We start from the raw sequence: 20861 nt of genomic DNA on the forward strand, positions 1-20861 counted from the left end.
CTGTGAGATGCAGCGACTGCAACTACTACGAACTGCACAGATAACGGAGGCGGGAAGCCACGCTATGGAGTCTCAAAACAGCTTCTGCACATCAATGCTGAAAGCAAACTCCAAATGTTTTGTGTTATTTTAAAATAAATCATTTCATTTTTGGGGGGGACACAAGCCTCTTCCAGGCAAAGGATACTGCGTCCAACTAATTCCGTCCAATTCTTTTCCAATATAATGATTTCAGGGTTACCCAACGTGTTCCTTCACGAAGACCAAACAAAGCGTAAACATCTCTTTATTAAGAAATAAACATTCAAGTAAAAGAGTGACACAAATGTGGTAAAGGCAGCCCATTCAAATGGGGACAACGAAAGCAACGGAGCTGCGTTCAGGTTTGGATTAAAGCGGCATTTCCCCTGTGACAGCGGAAGCAAATGAGAAAAGATTTTTTCCATCAGTTGCAAATTCTCCTTGTGAAGTTGCTCGTGAAGGTTAAGAGATCAGAAGGATCCCACTTTTCACCTAAAACCTCTGTTGTGTCCTCTGGAGAAACGTGCCGGAATCCAACCCAGCACAAATACAGTGTAATTAATCACAGAAAATGTAGCTCAGTAAATACTGTTTAATTTTTTCCCCCCAAAAGCATTATCCGTTGTGGAACATGAGATACTGGCAAATAGCTAGGTAAACTCTTGAACGAATGTTAAAGTGAAAAACTACAGTCTGGAACGAAACTTATAGATCTCCTTCAATATATAAAAATAAAGTACACAGTCCTTCTCCGATAGGTCAGACGTGGTTGAGTAGGAATTCCCCAAAGGGGGAAATCAGCTGGTAAACTTTTAAGAATTTTAGTCTCAAAAACATCTGGTTCAGAAAGATTGCTTTGAACCAATTTCATTATTTCTGCCGATTGTCTTTAATTTCACCCGTATGGTTAGGTAACGTCACTCTGCTAATTCTTATACTGACCAAATTTGATGGCATTCCTGATCATTTCTAGCAAAGCGGACTTAATTCATCTTATTTTTTATGTTTGGAAGTAATGTAGAAAGCAATTTCAACATCACAACACTTTGTATTTAAATCTTTTTTAAAAAAAAAATAATCTCAGAGTTGCAAGTAGGAATACTTTAAAATGATTTATATCATCCTCGTCGGATTTTTTTTTTTTAAAAAAAAAACACGAAACAAAACACATATTGGCATTCGATGTACCATTTCAACTTATGAATAGTTCCTTGCACCCAAAGGGTGCAGACGTGGGGTTGGAACAGTAATCCACCGTTATGAACTCATCAGTATTTTGTAACCAAACAGAGTCTGTAACAAGGAATTACTGCGCTTTTTGGCATGACTAAAATAAATTTGGCAAAAAACACTGTTGCAAAATTAAAAAAGGTCTAGGTAATTGTTAAATTGTGATGTTTCAGCAATGAATGCAGTAAATCTATTTTTTTTTTTAAAAAAAAAAAAAAACCCCATATATACCTGTAAAGTAAAAACCAAACAGATAAACAATTCCGGTTGATGCGCATGTCCTTGTTCTGCTTTAAAGATCTTTCTTACTAGAGGTTCCCTTTGTTTGTTGCTGTAAAGAAAAAAAAACAGATGCGTGAAAAAATAAAATAAAAGTATAATGTTTATATGGTTAATTTTCATTGCAAAATCACACGGGGGGAAAAAAAAATCTCACAGATGGAGAAGAGCCTCTCTTATACGCCCAGTTTAGCGTATTTTAATAAACACCAAAGAAGTAAAACTTATGCTTTAGAGCAGCGTTTTCCAACCTTAGGAACTTGAAGATGCGTGGACTTCAACTCCCAGAATTCCCCAGCCAGCTAGGTTGGGAAACGCTGCTTTAGAGGTAAAATCTGATCAGGAAGACTTAAGCATACAAATCACAATTCAAAGGTGAAAATTCACTCTGGATGAATTTTTCCCTATCTCAAAAAGGTTTCAGCTATCAGCTAAGATGCATTTTTCGTGTCTATACTTCACACTGCACCGAATCCAATTTTTTTTATCTAAGGTTTTTGTTTTAAAGAAAGCAAATTCAGTAGCTCTGAGAATTTCCCCCCCCCCTTCTTCTCCACATTGCTATGCTAGGAATACCAAGTCACTTTAAATATTAACGAATTTAATTATTGGAAGCCAAATTAGGCATCATTCCAACCGGTGTTCTAAAGGTATTAAGAAACTCTCATTATTCTGAAAAGAGTACAGGTAAATCCTCGGCTTACGACCACAATTGAGCTCAAACTTTCTGTTGCTAAGTGAGTTGACAACTTGCCGGAGTTGTTAAGTGAACCACTAGTTCAGTTAGTGACACGGTTGTTAAATGAATCTGGCTTCCCCCGTTGACTTTGCTTGTCAGAAGACTGCAAAAAGTGATCACGTGACCTCCCCCCAGGACACTGCAACGGTCATAAATATGAGTCAGTTGCCAAGCCTCTGGGATTTCGATCACGTGACCTTGGGGATGCGGCAATGGTCGTAAGTGTGAAAAATGGTCACCTTTTTGGTGCTGTTGTAACTTCAGTCACTAAACAAACGGTTGTAAATCGAGGACTACCTGCACGCTGAATTAAAATGTCTTTACGAATGTTGTCTTGGGTCAGTTGTCTGATTTTAAAAAGTTCTGCTCGTGCCCATCAGATGCCTCTGCCTCCTACCTGTAGTTTTTCATGTTCTTTTACAAGGAGATCGTATTCCTTTTTAAGTTCTTCATACTGCTTCCTAGCAGCAATAATTTCATTTCTTGTTTTGAAGAGAGCTGTAAGACACAGGGGCGATGCTGTTCAGCCACACATCACAGCATGTTTATTAAAACCTCCATTCCACCGAAGAACGCCCTCCTCAGAAATGAAATTGTGTTTTTAAAGTGAGGATAAAAGTTGGCAAGGGCTTTCGAAATAGATGGCAAAGGGTGAACTGAAGTTTGAACAATTCTAACTGCTCTGGAATAAACAAAGTGCATTTGACAAATAATGTATTTTACCTGAAAAGTCAGAGCTATTGCCAAAAAAAAAAAGAAAAAAAAAAGAAAGAAAATAGAGGATAGGAAAGGTAGCTTCAGACTGAGAAAAAGAAATGGAGGGGAGACAAAGAGTATAATTTTTATATAATTTATACACGCACATATTTGTTAAGGCTTATTTTAAAATGCACAAGTTGACCAGCTGGAGGAGAATATATGATCGACCCAACCATCTATAAATGATTTTGTTTCCATTAACCTGTATCGTGCAAATTATACAAGTGACATGATTGTATCAGTCATGCAATCACCTGATTAAATAGAATCTATATAAGGTAAAGGTAAAGGTTCCCCCGCACATGCGTGCTAGTCGTTTCCGACTCTAGGGGCCGGTGCTCATCTCCGTTTCAAAGCCGAAGAGCCAGCGCTTGTCCGAGGACGTCTTCGTGGTCACGTGGCCGGCATGACTAGACGCCAAAGGCGCACGGAACGCTGTTACCTTCCCACCGTAGTGGTCCCTATTTTTCTACTTGCATTTTTACGTGCTTTCGAACTGCTAGGTTGGCAGAAGCTGGGACGAGTAACAGGCGCTCACTCTGTTACGCGGCACTCGGGATTCGACCCGCCAAACTGCCGACCTTCTGATCGACAAGCTCAGCGTCCTAACCCACTGTAAAAACTTACATGAATTGTCCAGGCTTTGTTATTAATACACTTGCCCATTATTTGGTTATCGAAGAAAACATCTGTTACAGTCAATTTTCTGTTAATATTCATTACATAACAGTTTAATATCTGCCAGGAGAAGGTATTAATTTGACGATGATTTACTTTTTTTTTTTAAGGCTCATGAAAAGTGCCATAGTATTAGATTGCAAAACAGCTCCTTTTGGTAACTTGATCCCACAGTAACTGAATTACTGTATCCTTTAGGAAGGAGAGTCAAAACCTTTTGGTTTTAATTAAAAACAACAATATCTCTAGACCCAACCGAGTTAGCCAGGGACAGTTGCACATTCACTACATTGTTATTCTGTTTTGACAAAAACATACTTGTGGCAAGATGGGTGATGTCTTCTAAGCAGAATAGTGTCAAAGTTCAGCGTATTAAAAATCTTTAGCTGTCAGGACCCACCTCAATCCACATCTTAGGAAATAAGAACTCTTGGATGCAAGTTTAGTCCAAAAGGAAAATGTTTACTAGGAAGGAATCGATTGTGGGAATACAAGACGGAATCTGAGAAAAGTTACATTTCAATCCTATATAAACCATTCCCATTCCAGTCCCTCCCCTCATCCATTTGGTCAGATGTCAGGCCCTTCCATGGGAAAGGGAACTCTCCTTGGTTTTATGGTTATTGCTTCCCTTTTCAGTTGTAAATGAAGATACAAACCAGATCTGTCTGTCCCCCTCCCTTCCCCCGTTAAAACATTCCCTGTTGTTTGAAAATCGCTTTAGTAACCATCCTCTCCCCCCCCCCTCGGAGAGATGGCAGAATCCCCAGTAATAGCACGTTGTTCTACCTATACAATTATGAAATGTGATATAAATGGATTCTGACATTAGCTTTGGGCTGTGACTGGTAAAACATCGTGTTCTTTAGTGGGCTAGCATCCATTATCAACTAATTTAATTTAATTTAATAATTTAATTTGTATACCGCCCTTCTCCCGAAGGACTCAGGGCGGTGAACAGGGCAATACACAATAAAAATAGAAATACAAAAATTAAAAAAGCCATTAAACATTATGCCCATAAAATTAATACATATTAAAATTAAAACTATTTATAAAAAACCCAACCCCATCCCATCAGACCAGGCCAGCTTGTTCGAAAAAGAAAGTTTTTCACAGAAGGTGGTCTCAGATTAACTGATGGCTTTAATACTGCAACAATTTTTTTTTTAAGTTACTGCCACTCCTGTTTCTCTTTCTCCAAGGCGAAATGATCCACAGGCAGCATGAAGACAATATTTCAGATAGAATTCCTACCACCTTTTTTTCCTCCAGAAGACAAAACAGCCTCAAGACCGACCAAACCACTGAACTTCAAATAGAAGTGCTTTTATTGTTTTTGCTAGCTGCGAAGTCGTGTCCGACTCCTTGCAACCCCATGGGCAACGTTCCTCCAGGCCTTCTCTACCACCTTCTGGAGTACATTAACTACTGTAATAAAAAAAAACTACATCCAACTTTGTTTTTACTTGGAAACCACTTCTGGATTTTCTGCTTGAGATAAGAGGAAAATGAAATGTTGGCTTTTGGGGCTTTGCGGATTAGAGATAAATTTCTTGTTATAGAAATGTCTTGTGCACATTTAATTGGGCCTGTAATGTTATGATGTTATTCTACTGTGCTAAAGAGTCAATGCTTCCCCCCCCACCTTTCCTCTGCACTTTTTCTCTTTCTTTTCCTCTTCCTTTCTACTTTCTTTCTTTCCCTTTTTCCTCACTATTTCCATTTTCATTTGTACTGTATATTTTGATGTTAAAATAATTTTAAAAAAATGTGGATGTTGTACAGGACCTTTAACATGTTCATCCACACACACACACACACACACACACACACACACACAAAATTGGAAACTTTACAAAGAAAAGTGGTTAATCTCTGAGGTTTGAAATTAAGTAATACTGCACTGAGGTATGATCTGATAAACTGGAGGTTTTTAAAAAAGAAATTGGACAGCCATTTGTCTGAAATGGCATAAAATTTCCTGCTTGAGCAGGGGTTTGGACCAGATAGAAGACCTCCAAGGTCCCGTCCAACTCTGTTAATTCTGGTGTATGTATATGCAGTTTTCTTGGTGATTTAAACTTCTAGGCTTAAATATTTTTAAGAGCAAAATGATCGTCGTTTGTTGGCATAGTGGGATATCTTAGAAGAAGCCACAGTCTAATCCAATCATTTTGTGCCTTAGAGAAGTAAATTAATAATGCTGTTCAACATTTAGAAAAATAAAAAAATAATAATAAACCTTTTAATTTCCATGCCTGGACTAATTTAAAATGTCAAACATGACACCTGCCTAACTAAAAAATAGCACTGACAAACTCTCAAGGCATTATGCGTAATTCTCTTTTGAATTTTCTAAAATTACTTTTGGATTTTGACTAGAATTTTTTTTTTGGTTTTGCAATGTGATATATTAAATTGTTCTATAGCTATCTAAACCACCACAGGAAACTGTATAGGAAGAAGTTCATCTCAAGAACAATGTTCTTATCACGTTTATTTTGTATACAAGCCATGTCTGTTTATAAGAGCTGCCAAACATTGTGTAAACTTTCCTTTCCTCATTCCAAATCTTATCATCTTTCTATACCTACAAGAGGTGCGTGATCAAAACTTCTGTAAGTTTCCATGTGCACACGTATGTCTGTGCAAATGATTATAATTACTGATACTAAGCAGTTCTAATGCATACATTTGTCAGTAATACTTTGCATATTTTATGGTCAATATTATTCCTATCCTAGATAAAGAGGAAAACTGAGAGATATACTCAATAATATTCAATATATTATATGCCCCCCCTTTTCAAAAATTCAAGGCGTTATACATTGCACTTGCTGTTTCAGTTATTTTTCTATAATAACACTTTTACTTATGATCTTTATTTTTTAAGCACACACAGGCAGCTCTTTGGTATGCAGTTCTAATATACTATTATTGAAAAGAGTTAGATGATGGATAGCTCCTAGATCAATAGAATTATACTCATAGAACAAGTCCATAATCTTTACTATTTACAAGTAGGTCACAAAATATGCTAAAGGGAAAAAAAGCTAATCTTGTAAATAACTGATAGCTCTTTAATGTACAAAATCAAAGCTAATTAACCTTGATAATCTTAATGCAGATTTACTGGATCATTATGTCTCTTTGCCTAAAGTTCTCAATAACCTAATTCACAACAGAGTGATTTCTGGAAAAAAAAACAGCTTTCATTTTCCATTTTGCCATAGTTAGTTCCACATTCAATGCTCAAATTTCTGTATCAGTATTTCAGTCAATTCCGGTTACTGGTGGGACAATATTGGAAGAAGGATAGTTTGCCCACTATAGAAGAATGGGTGTTTAAAGTTTCGAATCTTGCAGAAATGTCTAAGATTTCTGCTTATTTGAAAGATCATTCACAGGAAAGATATATTTCAGTTTAGAGGAGATGGATAAATTATATTCAGAACAAATATGGGACTAAAAAGTTCCATTTAGCTTATGAGTAGATTTTAGTGGGATATTGTTATTGGTACTTTGTTTGTAGTTATGTTAAAGGGGAGTTAAAGCACATTATGAATTTGGTTAATTGTATATTATGCATAATTTTAATTTAGAATATGATTATTGTAACTATAATCCTGTATTTAGCTCTGGGAAGTGGGGGGGGGAAAGTGGGTGGGTTTGGGGTGGGAGGGATTTGGGGATATATTGTAAAATTTTGTTTTTGTAAAACTCTTTAATAAAAAAAAATATTTCAGTCAATTCTTTTTAGAGGATTCTTGCTTCCTTGGCTGGTGTTTGAAATGCTAATGTTTGGAAAACTCCACTGGCTTTTTATTGTATTTGATAGTTATACTGACTTTTGACAACTGTTTTGAGATTTAATTTGAAGACTGATGTTTGCCTTCAGAAAACATTATGTTCTCTTTGTAGCCAAAGATTTAATACATTTTAGCTGCCTGATCTTCACAAGGTCAAGCAATATTATTCATTTCAGCCAGTAAACACCCAAGAAGTTTCATAAATCTTGCTAGATCCAGAAAGAGCATGCAGAGTCAGGAAAATTCTGTCTGTATCTTAGTGCTATTTTATTAAGAAAAACTAGGTTGAACAAGGAAGCTAATAAAATGAAGGGTTATCATAGTCTTGGTTTTGATTCTCTTGAAGCAAACGCAGAGAATTTCTAGCTAAGTATCCTATTAACTACAAAACAGACTATACCACAATTTGGTCCTTATCAGTATGAACTTATCAATATGCCCCCAATAATTCTACATTGTTGGTTTTGCAGTTTTTTCACTACACAACGTTCACCAGCTTCTAAACCTCTCAACAGCCTAAGTAAACTATGTTTTAAGATTACAATTTGCTTGCCAAAACCTATTTATTATATATGTATGCTACCTGAATCCCAACGACTCTGTGTCTCACAAATAAAAGCATTTTTTTAAAAAAACAAAAACAGAAAGAACAACAGGCGACGGATAATCCTCAAGTTACAACAGAAATTGGGCCCAAAATTTCTGTTGCCAAACAATGCGGCAGTTGTAAACTGAGACTGCACTGGTCAGCCAAAGCAATCCCCCCCCCAATCCCAATTGCCGTTGTTAACTGCATCACGGTGGTTGTTGGAAGACGGTTTGCAACTTCCTGCCAACAAACAAAAGTCAGCAGGAAGTTGCAAGTCCGACAGCTACCTGAAAGCAGGCCGACGGTCAGGTAAGTGGCTGCTGCTAACTAGGTTAGGAAAGCATGGGAGGGTGGGGGGCGCGCAGGTCGCTGGAGTGATGTGGCGTGAGTGAAACAAGGCTGGTGTGAGGGGAGGGAACAATGGGGTGGGCAGGAAGTGTGGGGAGCCTCAGGTAGGGTGCACAAGGATGCCTGAGAGTGGCTCAGCGTGTCTCGGGGAGGAGGCACAGGGAGGGGGGTTTAAGTGGCAGGGAGGTGTGGTGAGGTTCAAGGAAGGGGCACGGGGGTCGTCCACCAAGGGGCATGGCAAGGCTGTTGGAGGATACGCGGGAATGCACAAGAGCGATGCGACAAGGCTTGGGAAGGACGCCCGGGGACGCACAAGTTGCAGAGAGGTGTGAGGCTCCGGGAGATCGCGAGGGAGGTAAGACAGGGCTCAGGGTGGGGTTGCACGAGGGGCCAGGATGGCAAGGCTCGGGGAGGGGCGTGCGGGGTTGCGCCAGTAGCTGGTGTGCTGCTATCGCAAAGGGGCTGGGGAAGTGGGCATGGGTCAGGGAGACTCAACCTAATGACTTTTTGACCATCCCTGCCGGCATCCCCGTTGACTTTCTGGAGAAGCTGGGAGAGAAAGCAGCAAATGACCGTGGGGCACTGACTGTTGAGCGTGAGCGGGTTGCCCAAGTTCCCAGCTTGCCATCAGGTGACCGGGCGGACATTGGGACAGCCAGAACTTCCATTACTTTGCGCAGTCGCTGAATGAACAGCCGTAAAGTTGAGGACTGCTTGTAAAAGAGAGCAAGAGGACAGAAAGAGGACTGGAATGAAAAAAAAAAGAAAAGAAAAGAAACACACCCACGCAAACCAAGGGTGCTGTACTCGCCCCTACTAAAGGCCTGTTACAATCCTTCTTTTAGCTATAACTGCACACATCGTGGTTAAAATAAGAGAAGCAGGTGGCAACCTACCTACTTGCTCCATCAAAGGGAGCAACGTAGTTTGCATCCCACGTGGCAGGGAACAAAATGTTTTGTGTGTCTGATTCTATGCAAAGTATATTTACTTAAGCAATACAGTACTATTTTTTTTATAAAAAAATACCTTCTGAAGTTGCCTTTAATGCTGTTTTTAACTGTTCCACTTCTATGGTTAGCTTCTCATTGGTTACCGTAGACAAATGTTCACCGGTAGAATGTTTAATTTCCTTCAGCGACTGCCAAAAAGGGGGAGGGAAAAAAAAATCAGTTCTGTTTTGTTTTACGTTTTACCCCCGGAGCTGCGGATGACCCCTGACCTTTGGTCCTTCCGCCGTGACCTGAAGACTTGGTTGTTCCAACAAGAGGGTCTGGACTGACTACGGTTTTCTAATTAGGTTTTATCGGGTTTTTAATTGTATTTATTGTTTAATTCTTTTTTAAAAAAATTTTATCCTATGTTTTTTAATTTTTATTGTTGTGAGCCGCCCTGAGTCCTCAGGGAGAAGGGCAGCATATAAATATAAATAAATAAAATAATAATAATAATAAAATAATAATAATAATAAAATAATAATAATAAAATAAAATCATCATCATCATCATCATCATCATCATCATCCTGCCCCTACCCACTTTTGGTGAGACAATGGTTATCTTGAAGATGCCTTTAGATTAAGTAATTCACTCTATGGCAAGCTCATTAACCAAACCGTGACACTGGAGGCAAAGCCTTCGGCCAAAGCTGGCACGTTGCCTAAATGGGTAATTTTGATTTTCATTTTGATTTCTATGCCAATTTTGAATTTCCATCCTTCCGAGGTCAGTAAAATAGGGACCCAGCATATCGGGGGCAATGCGCTGACTCTGTAAACTGCTTAGAGAGGGCTGTAAAGAAGAATGAAGCTACTGCTTTTTTCTGACTGGTATTTACAAGCAAATGTTTTTTACTAAAGGATGGAGGTCTTGTAAAAACAGGCATGGCTGATGAGCTAAGGGCATTATGAGTTGTGAGGTCTTTTAAGGATCCTAAGAAACGCAGGCCGCGAGAGGGAAGTCTACAAATGAAACTCTCGTGAAAGAGATGCAATTAATACAGAAATGAAACCTGTGAGCCAGGAAACATACCAGCTGCAATTTTTCGTTTTCTTCCAAGCACTTCCGGGCAACTTCATTGCTGTTTGCTACTTCTATTTTCAGACTGTTCTCCGTTTCCATCTCATTTGCCAATAAAGTGATAAGAGAAACGAGACGTCTGAGGACGCTATGGGAAACCAAAATAAATAAATAAATAAATCACTAATTCTTCAGCACAGCCAAAGCATCAACTGATAATCATTTTCGTACGTTTCTATTAAAAAAAGCAGAGGAAACGCTTCACTTTTTAATTTTTAAATTAATTTCAATTTAATTTAAAACTGATTTTAAATTGAAACAATGCTTTATGGGCTGCTTTTTTCTTTTTTTTAAAAAAGAGTTTTATCAGACTTTACTGTTCTGCAGTATCCTGAACGTTCAAATACTTCAGAAATTATTTGCTGCAACTTTAGAGAAATTTCCTGACGAATTACAAATGCATTTGCTATTAAATTTGGACGGAGGTTTTATATTTTTTAATTTTTTTTAACACCTTCAGTTTTGGCTTTGGTCTGCAAACCAAATGCTGAACAACTCTGATCCACACGCAGGAGATGTAAATAGAAAGTACAGGTAGTCTTTGATTTACACCCACAAACGAGCCCAATATTTCTGTTGCTAATGAGTTGTTAAGTGAATTTTGCCCCATTTTACGTCCTTTCTTGCCAGTTTGTTAAGTGAATCTCTGCAGTTATTAAGTTAGTAACATGGTTGCTAAGTGAATCTGGTTTCCCCCCCCCCCTTGACTTTGCTTGACCCCGGGACACTGTAACCGTCATAAATACGAACCAGTTGCCAAGCATCCAAATTTTAATTACATGACCATGGGGGCTGTTGCAATCTTTTATGTGTAAAAAATGATCGTTAAGTCACTTTGAGTGGTCATTAAATGAACTACTGTAAGTCTAGGACTATCTGTATAGATAAAAGTGGCCGTGGAATTGAAAGAATGCTCAATCAATTCACGAGAGGATAAAATTCAGTATAATAGAAAATGTGGCCTGAAGGATGAAATACAATATAAACAGCACTCCTTGCCTGTGTCTCTTGCTTACACGTCTCAGAAGCTTTGCATTGGACAGTCCAATATACGGAAACCCCTGTAGAATTATTTACTTGAAAGGAGCAGCATGATTTATTTCCTTTCAAGAGATATAGTGGCAAGTGTTCCAAACACAGAGAAACTAAATATAGCATGAGCAGTCTTTTCAATCAATTGTTCTACGGCTGCCTTCTGAAACGGAACACTGTTTTAAGAAGACTGCACCAGTTCAGAAGACAGAGGGGTTTTAACGTTAAAAGCCAAGAACAATTTGTCTTTTTAATATAATCCGTTTGATTAGTATGTATTAGTTGTATACATGAAGATCTGCTGTTCTTTATTTTACTATCCAATTCATATATATATGCTAGTACGAATGCTTATACTTACAGCCAAAGAAAGAGGGAAAATCCTGATATGTAAAGATTTCGTTGCGATCTAAAAAGTTTCATATGAAGGTGATCAAATGCTGTGGGGCTTGAATGGGTGGTGTCTTCAATCAAATGCACAGCTGAGTATTTCCTCACCTCTCTTACTGCATCTGGGAGCATAAATGCACACATATATTAACGGCTTTCTATTATCTTTTGTTATCTTCTAGTTCTGTATGTTTCTCTTCTGCCAATACCATTTTTTTTAATTTTATTTTAATTCCATTTATATCCCGCCCTTCTCCGAAGACTCAGGGCGGCTTACAAGCTTAGCAGTAGCCTTCATTCTATGTATATGCCTGCTTGTTAGGGCTTTCACACACACCCCAGCTTAATTGCCCCCAACACTCTGGGTCCTCATTTTACCTACCTCGGAAGGATGGAAGGCTGAGTCAACCTTCGGACCTCAGAAAATAAGATTTACATTTAAACATCAAAATTAATAGCTACTGAAATGAAACACAAAGTACGTAAGCTTCCTTAAGACATTTTAACATTAAAGTAACTTTACAGTTACGTACTTCAAATAGATGTTTTATAATAAACGCTATATCTGTGTTTGCATGTATACGTATATGATATGTATATGTGTGTATTATATATAAGATATATATTTATAAATTTTACAAATTTGATAAATAAATTTTTTAAAAGGTAAAGGTTTTCTGGTCAGTCGTGTCCAACTCTAGGGCACAGTGCTGATCTTAGTTTCTTGGCTGAGGGAGCCAGTATTGTCTGAAGACAATTTCTGTGGTCATGTGGCCAGCATGGCTACACACCAAAGGCACATAGAATGCTGTTACCTTCCCATCAAAGTGGTTAAACTACCATGTTTCCCTGAAAATAAGACCCGGTCTTATTTATTTATTTATTTATTTATTTGCCTCCAAAAGAGGTATCAAGTCTTATTTTAGGGTGTGTGTGTGTGTGTCTTTTCCACTCACCTCCGGCACTGACAGCCCTGCCCAGCTGGCCCACTTCTTCTGTGACCAAAGGAGCAGCTTCATTCTGTAGCTCAAAATGGAGCTCTGGCCTGCATTTCGCAGACACAGGCCTTTCCGGAAGGCCTCTGCAGCCGATAACTGAGCAATGGATTCAATCTATAGATCGGTTCTCGGCTGCAGAGGCCTTCCAGAAAGGCCTGTGACTGTGAAATGCAGGCCTGGGGACCCTGGAGAAGAAATGGGCCGGCGAGGAGAGGCCTGGTTGCAAGGTAAGTGGGTGAAGGGCGCGTGGGGCAGCTCTACCCCCTCAGCTTTTTAGGTGTGTCCCTTACTTATTTTGGGGATAGGGCTTATATTAGGACCACCCCCAAAAATCAAGCTAGGGCTTATTTTCGGGTAGGTCTTACTTTCGGGAAAACACAGCACTTTCATTTGCATGCTTTCAAACGGCTTGGGGGGCAGGAGCTGGGCAAGGAATGGGAGTTCATCCTGTTGCGCAGACCTTGGGTCCCAAACCTGGGCGGCCAGCTCCCCAAACTCAGCGTCTTTAACCGCTAAGCCAGGGGTAGGCAACCTTGGCTCTTTTATAACTCGTGGACTTCAACTCCCAGAATTCCTGAGCCAGCACGGCTCAGTATGGAAACCTCTCCTTTCCCCCTCAGCATGGCTGGCTCAGGAATTCTGGGAGTTGAAGTGCACGAGTCATAAAAGAGCCGAGGTTGCCTACCTCTGTGCTAAGCCATCGCGCCCCATAGATATATGTTATCATCAATGTGTGGAATTTCACATTTTATAGAAAGGCCTAGGAAATCTACGGAATGCCAAAAATGGGGGCATCAAATTATGAAACACTTAATATTTCACACATTTCCTAAGTACTCTATGTCAGGGGTCTCCAGCCCCCGGTCCATGGACCGGTAACGGGCCACGGCAGGCCAGCAACCGGTCCGCACAAACAAGCAAAGCACCCATCCGTGGGATGCAGGCAGCACACAAAACCACGCACTCCCCCGGTCCGCGGAAAAACCTCTCTCCACGGAACCGGTCCCTGGTGCCCAAAAGGTTGGGGGCCTCTGCTCTATCCAACGTCCAAAGGCAAACTGACAAAATATGAAATATGCCCGTTAACATGCCATTCTAGCCTTGCAACAAGGAGGTCAATGCTGGTCTTTTTCTCTTGGTTTTTTATTTTCCCCAGTAAGAAAATCCTGCACATTATTTTGTGTTTTTTTCCTTTCACTTTCATAGGGTCTTTTCAATAATCCTAACCCTAAGTCTTTTCATGACTCCCTTTTCAGACTTTGCCTAAATAATTCTAGTATTTCTGCATAAGGTCTAGGTATTATATGTAACACCTGGAAAAGTATATAGCGTATTAAAATAACGTATTTTGCCTAAAAGAGGTCACACATTCTGTAGGTTTCCTAGGCATTCTATGCAATGCCAGCTTTTCACATATGGCTGGTAATGTACATTAATCCAACAGCAATGAAACATATGCAGCGTAACTGAAAATAAAATCAATGCAATAATTAGCAATAGTTTTAGAACGATACTCAAAGAAAAATAAAGACCAAATGTTTTGTGCAGTTCTTCTAAAGCAGCCTTTCCTAACCTGATGTTCTGCAAGTATTATTGTTTTTAATTTTATTTTAATTCCATTTATATCCCGCCCTTCTCCGAAGGCTCAGGGCAGCTTACAAGCTTAGCAGTAGCCTTCATTCTATGTATATGCCTGCTTATTAGGGCTTTCACACACACCCCAAGCGGCATTATTACAAAGTCAGCTTAATTGCCCCCAACAATCTGGGTCCTCATTTTACCTACCTGGGAAGGACGGAAGGCTGAGTCAACCTTGAGCCTGGTGGGATGCGAACCTGCACTAATTGCAGGCAGCTGGGGTTACTTAAGGAGGCATTAGCCCACTGCTCCACCAAGGCTCTCTTATGGACAATACATCTCTTAATCCTGGCTACTGAACAGGCTGGCAGCAACTGGTGAGATTTGCAATACAAATTTCTAACAACCACTACAGTGGGAAAAATTGTCCTAAAGAAATCCGTCTCTCTAGCTGTTTTTCTCATAAAAATTCAAAAGTAACTATTGTACAGTAGAAAGAAAGAGTGACACCTGCTGATTCTTAAACAAAAAAACATCCTTCTTCCATAAATATTCCAATAGATGTTCTATATGTCAATCTTATCTAAGTTTTACTATCTGATAATGGGAAAACAAGCTTGCCTCTTGTTTAATTGATTTTGATTTTGTAAGATATATTGCCCCATCCGCAACAAAATCAATCTTTAGGCTGTAAAGGCAATCTCCACACTTGCTTTCACAGCCTGTTTATATTCAAGAGCCATATGCAAAATTGATTTTCTACTTACCAAGAAATAAAACAATTAATATGACTATAATAGTAAGGAATGCCTTGTTCCAATAGCTTGCAATTTTATTCCAAACAGAGATCATAAAAAATTTGTTCCATCTATAAAACAGGAATATATTTCAAAGAATTAATATATGAACATTCCATTACATAGGCATTTTAAGTATGCATCACAAACGTGCCCAAATTACTTTTCAAGCACTTGCCAAAAACATAGGAAGGATATAAAAATGTACATGAAAATGTTCAGCCATCTCCATGACTACCTTTTTTCCATCTGTGTGCCTGTCCGTATTTTAGATTAGGGGTATCCAACTTTGGCAACTTTTAAGACTTGGCAACTCCCAGAATTCCCTAGCCAGCTGGGGAAATATTTTAGGTTAAATCCATCAGATTTAGCTCTATAGAATTTATAAGACATTATAAGATATTTATAAGGCATTTTGACTTGTTCTGCTCAAAAATCAGGACAAACTAACACAAATAAATTGCATGGATAGTCATCAACTTAAGACCACAATTGAGCCCAAAATATCTGTTGCTAAGTGAAATTATTTGTTGAGTTTTGCCCCGTTTTACGACTCGGATGGCTTTCACAAAATGGAAGCGTTTGTTCACCCAAACTTAATAAACTATGAGAAAATTGTGACTTATAAAGACATTTTGAATAAAGAGGGAAAATTAAAACATAGACAAGAACTAGTAGAACAGGGTATTGACCTATCATGGTGGCCATATCTGCAAATCCAAACGAGATGTGAAAAAGATGTTAAAATATCTGGATTTTATAAAGAACAGACGGAATTTGATAAAATATTACTGACATCAGACGAAAAATTGATTAAGAAACTTTATAAATATATGCTAACTTTAAAGATGGAAGAGGAACAAGTTAAAGAAACAATGATAACATGGGCAAAGAATTTTGGACATAATATAGAATTGAGAAAAATGGCAAAGCCTTTGGGAAAGCAATTCTAAAATAACAAAAGCGGTAGCGCATACAAAGAAAATTTATATAAAATGTTCCATAGATGGCATCTAACATCCATGACGTTAGCAAAAATGTTTACAAATACATCAAGCAATTGTTGGAAATGTAAAGAAAAACCAGGCACTTATTACCATCTTTGGTGGACATGCTCTAAAGCCAAAAGATTTTGGTTAAGAATACATACAATACATACATGGTTAGAGAAAATAACGAAAAAACACGTAGAGTTTAAGCCAGAATTATTTCCGTTAGGCATAATTGTGGGAAATTATGAGAAAGAGTGTATATATTTAATTTTACATATATTAACTGCAGCAAGAATTGCATTCGCTCAATATTGGAACAATGAAGAGGAAGGAAGTGTTAATTAAAAAAAACATCTTAGTGTGCAGAAAGGGATAGATTGAAAATGAAAGAGAAAGAAGACTCGGTTTATTTTAGAACACGGGATACCTTTTATCATTGGCAAGAAAAAAACAAGGTAGAGGGATTAGCAAGCTAGGCATTGAAATCCAGAGAATATGTCAGTCACCACTGCAGCATCCCCAGTTACATAAACTCAGCTGCTTGGCAACCGACTTGTACAGGTAGTCCTTTGGCTTACAATGGTTCATTTAGTAACTGTTTGAAGTTACAAGGGCACCGAAGAAAGGGGCTAATGACCATTTTTACGACTGCTGCATCACTGTCAGGCGACGCTTGGCAACTGACTCATATTTATGACGGCTGCAGCATCCCGTCCCGGGGTCACATGATCCCCTTTTCCGACCTTCTGACAAGCAAAGTCAAGGGGGAAGCCAGATTCACTTAACATCCGGGTTACTAATTTAACAACTGCAGTGATTCGCTTAACACAGGGGTCGGCAACCTAAAAAAGAAAAAGAGCCACTGGGAACCGGTTCCATCACAAATTAAAAAAAGAGGGAGCCGCGTGCGTGTGTCCATGCACGCGCATGCGCAAAAAGGTTTTTTGCGCATGCGCGGATGCACGCGGCTGCCATTTTTTAAAAAATGAGATGGAACCGGTTCCCGGTTGCCCGCCGGCGACGGCCCGTCTGCAAAGCTGCCGCTTTCGGCACCTTTGCAGACGGGCCGTGGCAGCTTCCTCAAAGAGCGGCGCCCCTGCCCATTCCGAGAGGTGCGCGTGCACCTCTCCGAACGACCGGAGGTGCGCGCGTACCTCCGCGCGAATGGGCAGCGGTGCCGCTCTTTCAGGAAGCTGCCGCGGCCCGACTCAGCTTCCTCAAAAAGAGAGGCGCCCCTGCCCATTCCGAGAGGTGCGCGCGCACCTCTCGGAATGGGCAGGGGCGCCGCTCTTTGAGGAAGCTGCCGCGGCCCGTCTGCTAAGCTGCCGCTTTCGGCAGCTTCACAGACGGGCCGCGGCAGCTTCCTGAAAGAGCGGCACCGCTGCCCATTCGCGCGGAGGTACGCGCGCACCTCTCCAAAGGTTTGGGGAGGTGCGCGCGCACCTCCGCCCATTCGGGGAGGTGCGCGTGCACCTCTCCAAACGGGCGGTGCCACTCTCCATTTGGAGAGGTGCGCGTGCACCACTGCCCGTTGGAAGAGGTGCGCGCGCACCGGGCGGCTGGGAGCCGCAAGAGACGGCTCAAAGAGCCGCATGCGGCTCCGGAGCCGCAGGTTGCCGACCTGTGGCTTAACAAATGTGGCCAGATGTAGGGAAAAGAATTCAGACCCCGGGTTGATAAGGGATGCTCTGAACCAGCCAGGCAGCCTCCTCTCTCTAAAAAAACCCTGAGCAACTGCCCGCTGAACTTTTATTCACCTCCTTTTTCTGAATACCAAATACAACATTACATAAACCCCATCAATCTCAAAAAAATAGGATACATAGTGATAATTGGATACGAAGTGAGAACCACTCAGGTGCCTATGAGATCATTACAAAAACAAGATACTAAAAGATATACGTGAAAGCTCTATCATAGCGTTTCCCAAACCTCCCACATGCCATCCTGTGCGAACCAGGAGTGTGTGCTCATCCCTGTAATTCACGTAGAGGCCAATAAGAAACGTTTGGGAAAGCTGAAGGTTGGGAGGCCAAAATCTGGCCGTTCTCACAGCCAGACAAGTTATAAAATGGGGCCCGACCTTTGCTCCTTCCGACGCGATCTGAAGACTCACTTGTTCGAACAAGCAAGCCGGCCTGGCCTGATGGGGAATGGGTTGGGATTTTATTGTTGTTTTTAATATATCTATTTATTGTTTTAGCTTGGGCATTGTGTTTCATTCTTTTTTAACTTTTGTATCCTTGTATTTTTATATGTTTGCCCTGTTCACCGCCCTGAGTCCTTCGGGAGAAGGGCGGTATACAAATAAAATTATTATTATTATTATTAAAGCTCACTTAACCAATTTCTGACTTAGCAACATAGATTTTACACCGTACTCACTTAACAACTGTGGCCAGATAGGTCGTAAAATGGGACAAAACCCACTTTGCAACTGTCTTGCTGAATAACAGAAATTTTGGTCATAAGTCGAGGACTACCTGTATAGGATGAACTACAGGTAGTCCTTGACATAGAATAGGAATAGGATAGAATGGAATGGAATAGAATAGAATAACAGAGTTGGAAGGGACCTTGTAGGTCATCTAGTCCAACCTCCATTTCTGAAAGGTGGCACTCCAGTCTCTTCTTGAAAGCCTTCAGTGATGACATGTCCACAATTGAGCCCAAAATGTCTGTTGTTAAGCAAGACATTCATTAAGTGAATTCCGTCCCATTTTATGACTTTTCTCACCACACTTAAGTGAACCGCTGCATTGGATCAGTTAGCAACACAGTTGTTAAGTGAATCTGGCTTTCCCCATTGACTCTGCTTGTCAGAATGTCGCAAAAGGAGGTCACCTGATCCCAGCATCGCTGTGACCGTCATAAATACGAGTCAAGTCGCCAAGCCTCAGAATTTTGATCGTGCGGGTGTGGGAATGATCCTGTGAAAAACGGTCGTAAGCCACATTTTTCAGTGCCCTTTTAAAACTTCGGTCACTAAATGAACTGTTGTAAGTCGAGGACAACCTGTACATGTCGGGGGAAGCCTCCAAGCACCTGGAAAAGGCTGAAAGCCGCCGCCCAAGGCCCCATTTTATTTTATAGCCCCCATTTTATTTTATAGTTTTACTGATGTCTTTTTAACAGAATTCAATAGCAAAAAACCACGTTGTCCGAGTATCTTATTCACTAACACGAATTAAATTCCGAATCCCTACATCTCGGCTCCAGCCATCAATAAAGCAGGTCCCAAGTTCGAAAATATTCTTTCTTCTTTTTTCTTCCAACCTTCAAGTAAGCCGCACAGTCTCTAGCAAAAAAATAATAATTTTTTCCCCCATTATTTCTCCTTCTGCTGGCATTTCTTCCTTCTTTCCAATATCCTGCGAATATAAAAATTCTTGCCGCCGTGATCGGGTGCAAAATCAGATATGCACTTTGCTTATCGAGTTTTTCGTTTTCTTTTTAAACTAGGTAATGTCAAGCCCCCATTTTAAAAGGGCTACACACACACACACACACACCGCAAACAAACCCACATCAACGGCTTCTCTCCTTAGCAACAACAACAACAACAACAACAAAAACACAAACCCCTCAATTCGGTTTATAATCAACGAGCCGGGGGGGGGAGAGAAAAAAAATAAAAATAAAAATTGCCTGAGGGCTTTTATTTCTTTTTTTTCCACGCCACCCACCCCCTCGCCCCGTCCCGCCAAAGCAGGCCCGTCCGGCCTCGATTTACCTCACGGGCGAGACGAGCGGCAGGCAGAGCAGGAGCAACAAGGCGATCTCGCCGTAGAGAAAAACGGCCACGGCGCTCCACTGGAAGGTCATGGCGCCTCTGAGGGGGACCCGCTGCCTTCGCCGCCCCTGAGGAGGGAAGCCCCGTTAGCTCCGTCTCGGCCGGGGCCCGAAGCAAAGCCTCTCCTCAGGCCGACTCCGCCGGGCCAAACGACCCCAACTCGGCCGGGAAGAGCCGCGCGGCCTGTCGCCCCCGAGACTTAGCCGCGCTTTTCCCGCGTCATCCCGGCCCACCGGGCTTTCCTGTCAGGCGGGCCCGAACCAAGTCCTCCTTCCACGGCGAAGACTCCCATTCCGGGTCGGCGGGGACGTTGTCCCGTCCCCCGGGAAGGGCGGGAAAGCCGCCGCCGCCGCCGGCCTCTTTCGGCCCCTCAGGCCGGAAAGGGCCATCCAAGCCGGGCTTGCGGCGGCCACCAAAGGCCCCTCCGGGCCGGGAGATTGATTTACCTCAGGTTTCCCCGGAGGATGCTTCGGTTTAGGCTCAGCGCACGGGGACGTCGAGTGGGCGTGTACGTGTGAACTCGGTCCACGTGGCTGGCGAACCCGGGTTGTATGTTTGTGTGTGTGTGTGTGTGTGTGAGAAAAAGCGAGAAAGAAACGGGGGCGGGCGCTTGGCCGCAGCTCACTTTATGCAGCCTTATAGAGGGGTGTTTTCACACGTGCAATGGGATCTCGGGGAATCCGGTGGATTCCAACGGTGGGGGTTGTCCAGCTGGCAAGGATGAGGTCTAGTAACTTGAAATCTGAGC

The 20861-nt window shown here is 41.1% G+C and overlaps 1 protein-coding gene across 3 annotated transcripts; it reads right to left on the bottom strand.

Annotated features, from left to right (window-relative positions):
- Window positions 1-270: 270 nt before the first annotated feature.
- BCAP29 (B cell receptor associated protein 29) lies at window positions 271-20702 on the bottom strand. Of its 3 annotated transcripts, XR_014492919.1 has the most exons (9): window positions 20560-20702; window positions 20054-20181; window positions 15299-15399; window positions 11927-12077; window positions 10486-10621; window positions 9485-9596; window positions 2667-2767; window positions 1483-1582; window positions 271-407 (listed from the first exon to the last, which is right to left on the bottom strand). XR_014492919.1 is itself a non-coding variant. In XM_083366355.1 (8 exons), the coding sequence occupies exons 2-8, from the start codon at window positions 20143-20145 to the stop codon at window positions 1544-1546; spliced, it is 732 nt and encodes a 243-aa protein (XP_083222481.1). In that variant the 5' UTR covers window positions 20146-20181; window positions 20560-20699; the 3' UTR covers window positions 271-1543. The 3 variants fall into 3 exon arrangements, 2 of the variants coding, with proteins under 2 accessions (XP_083222481.1, XP_083222482.1); XM_083366355.1 differs by having other exon boundaries at window positions 271-1582; window positions 20560-20699; XM_083366356.1 differs by lacking the exon at window positions 20560-20702 and having other exon boundaries at window positions 271-1582; window positions 20054-20539.
- Window positions 20703-20861: the final 159 nt, after the last annotated feature.

Source organism: Vipera ursinii, assembly GCF_947247035.1.
Source record: "Vipera ursinii genome assembly, chromosome: 6".
Classification (NCBI taxonomy): Eukaryota; Metazoa; Chordata; class Lepidosauria; order Squamata; family Viperidae; genus Vipera; species Vipera ursinii.

Excerpts from the sequence above, each read along its gene's own strand:
- BCAP29 (XM_083366355.1), bottom strand. The coding sequence starts at position 20,145 with ATGACCTTCCAGTGGAGCGCCGTGGCCGTTTTTCTCTACGGCGAGATC. Across the intron at positions 12,078-15,298 it reads ATTAATTGTTTTATTTCTTG|ATGCAGTAAGAGAGGTGAGG; the intron begins GTAAGTAGAAAA and ends TTATGCTCCCAG. Across the intron at positions 9,597-10,485 it reads AAAACGAAAAATTGCAGCTG|TCGCTGAAGGAAATTAAACA; the intron begins GTATGTTTCCTG and ends CCTTTTTGGCAG.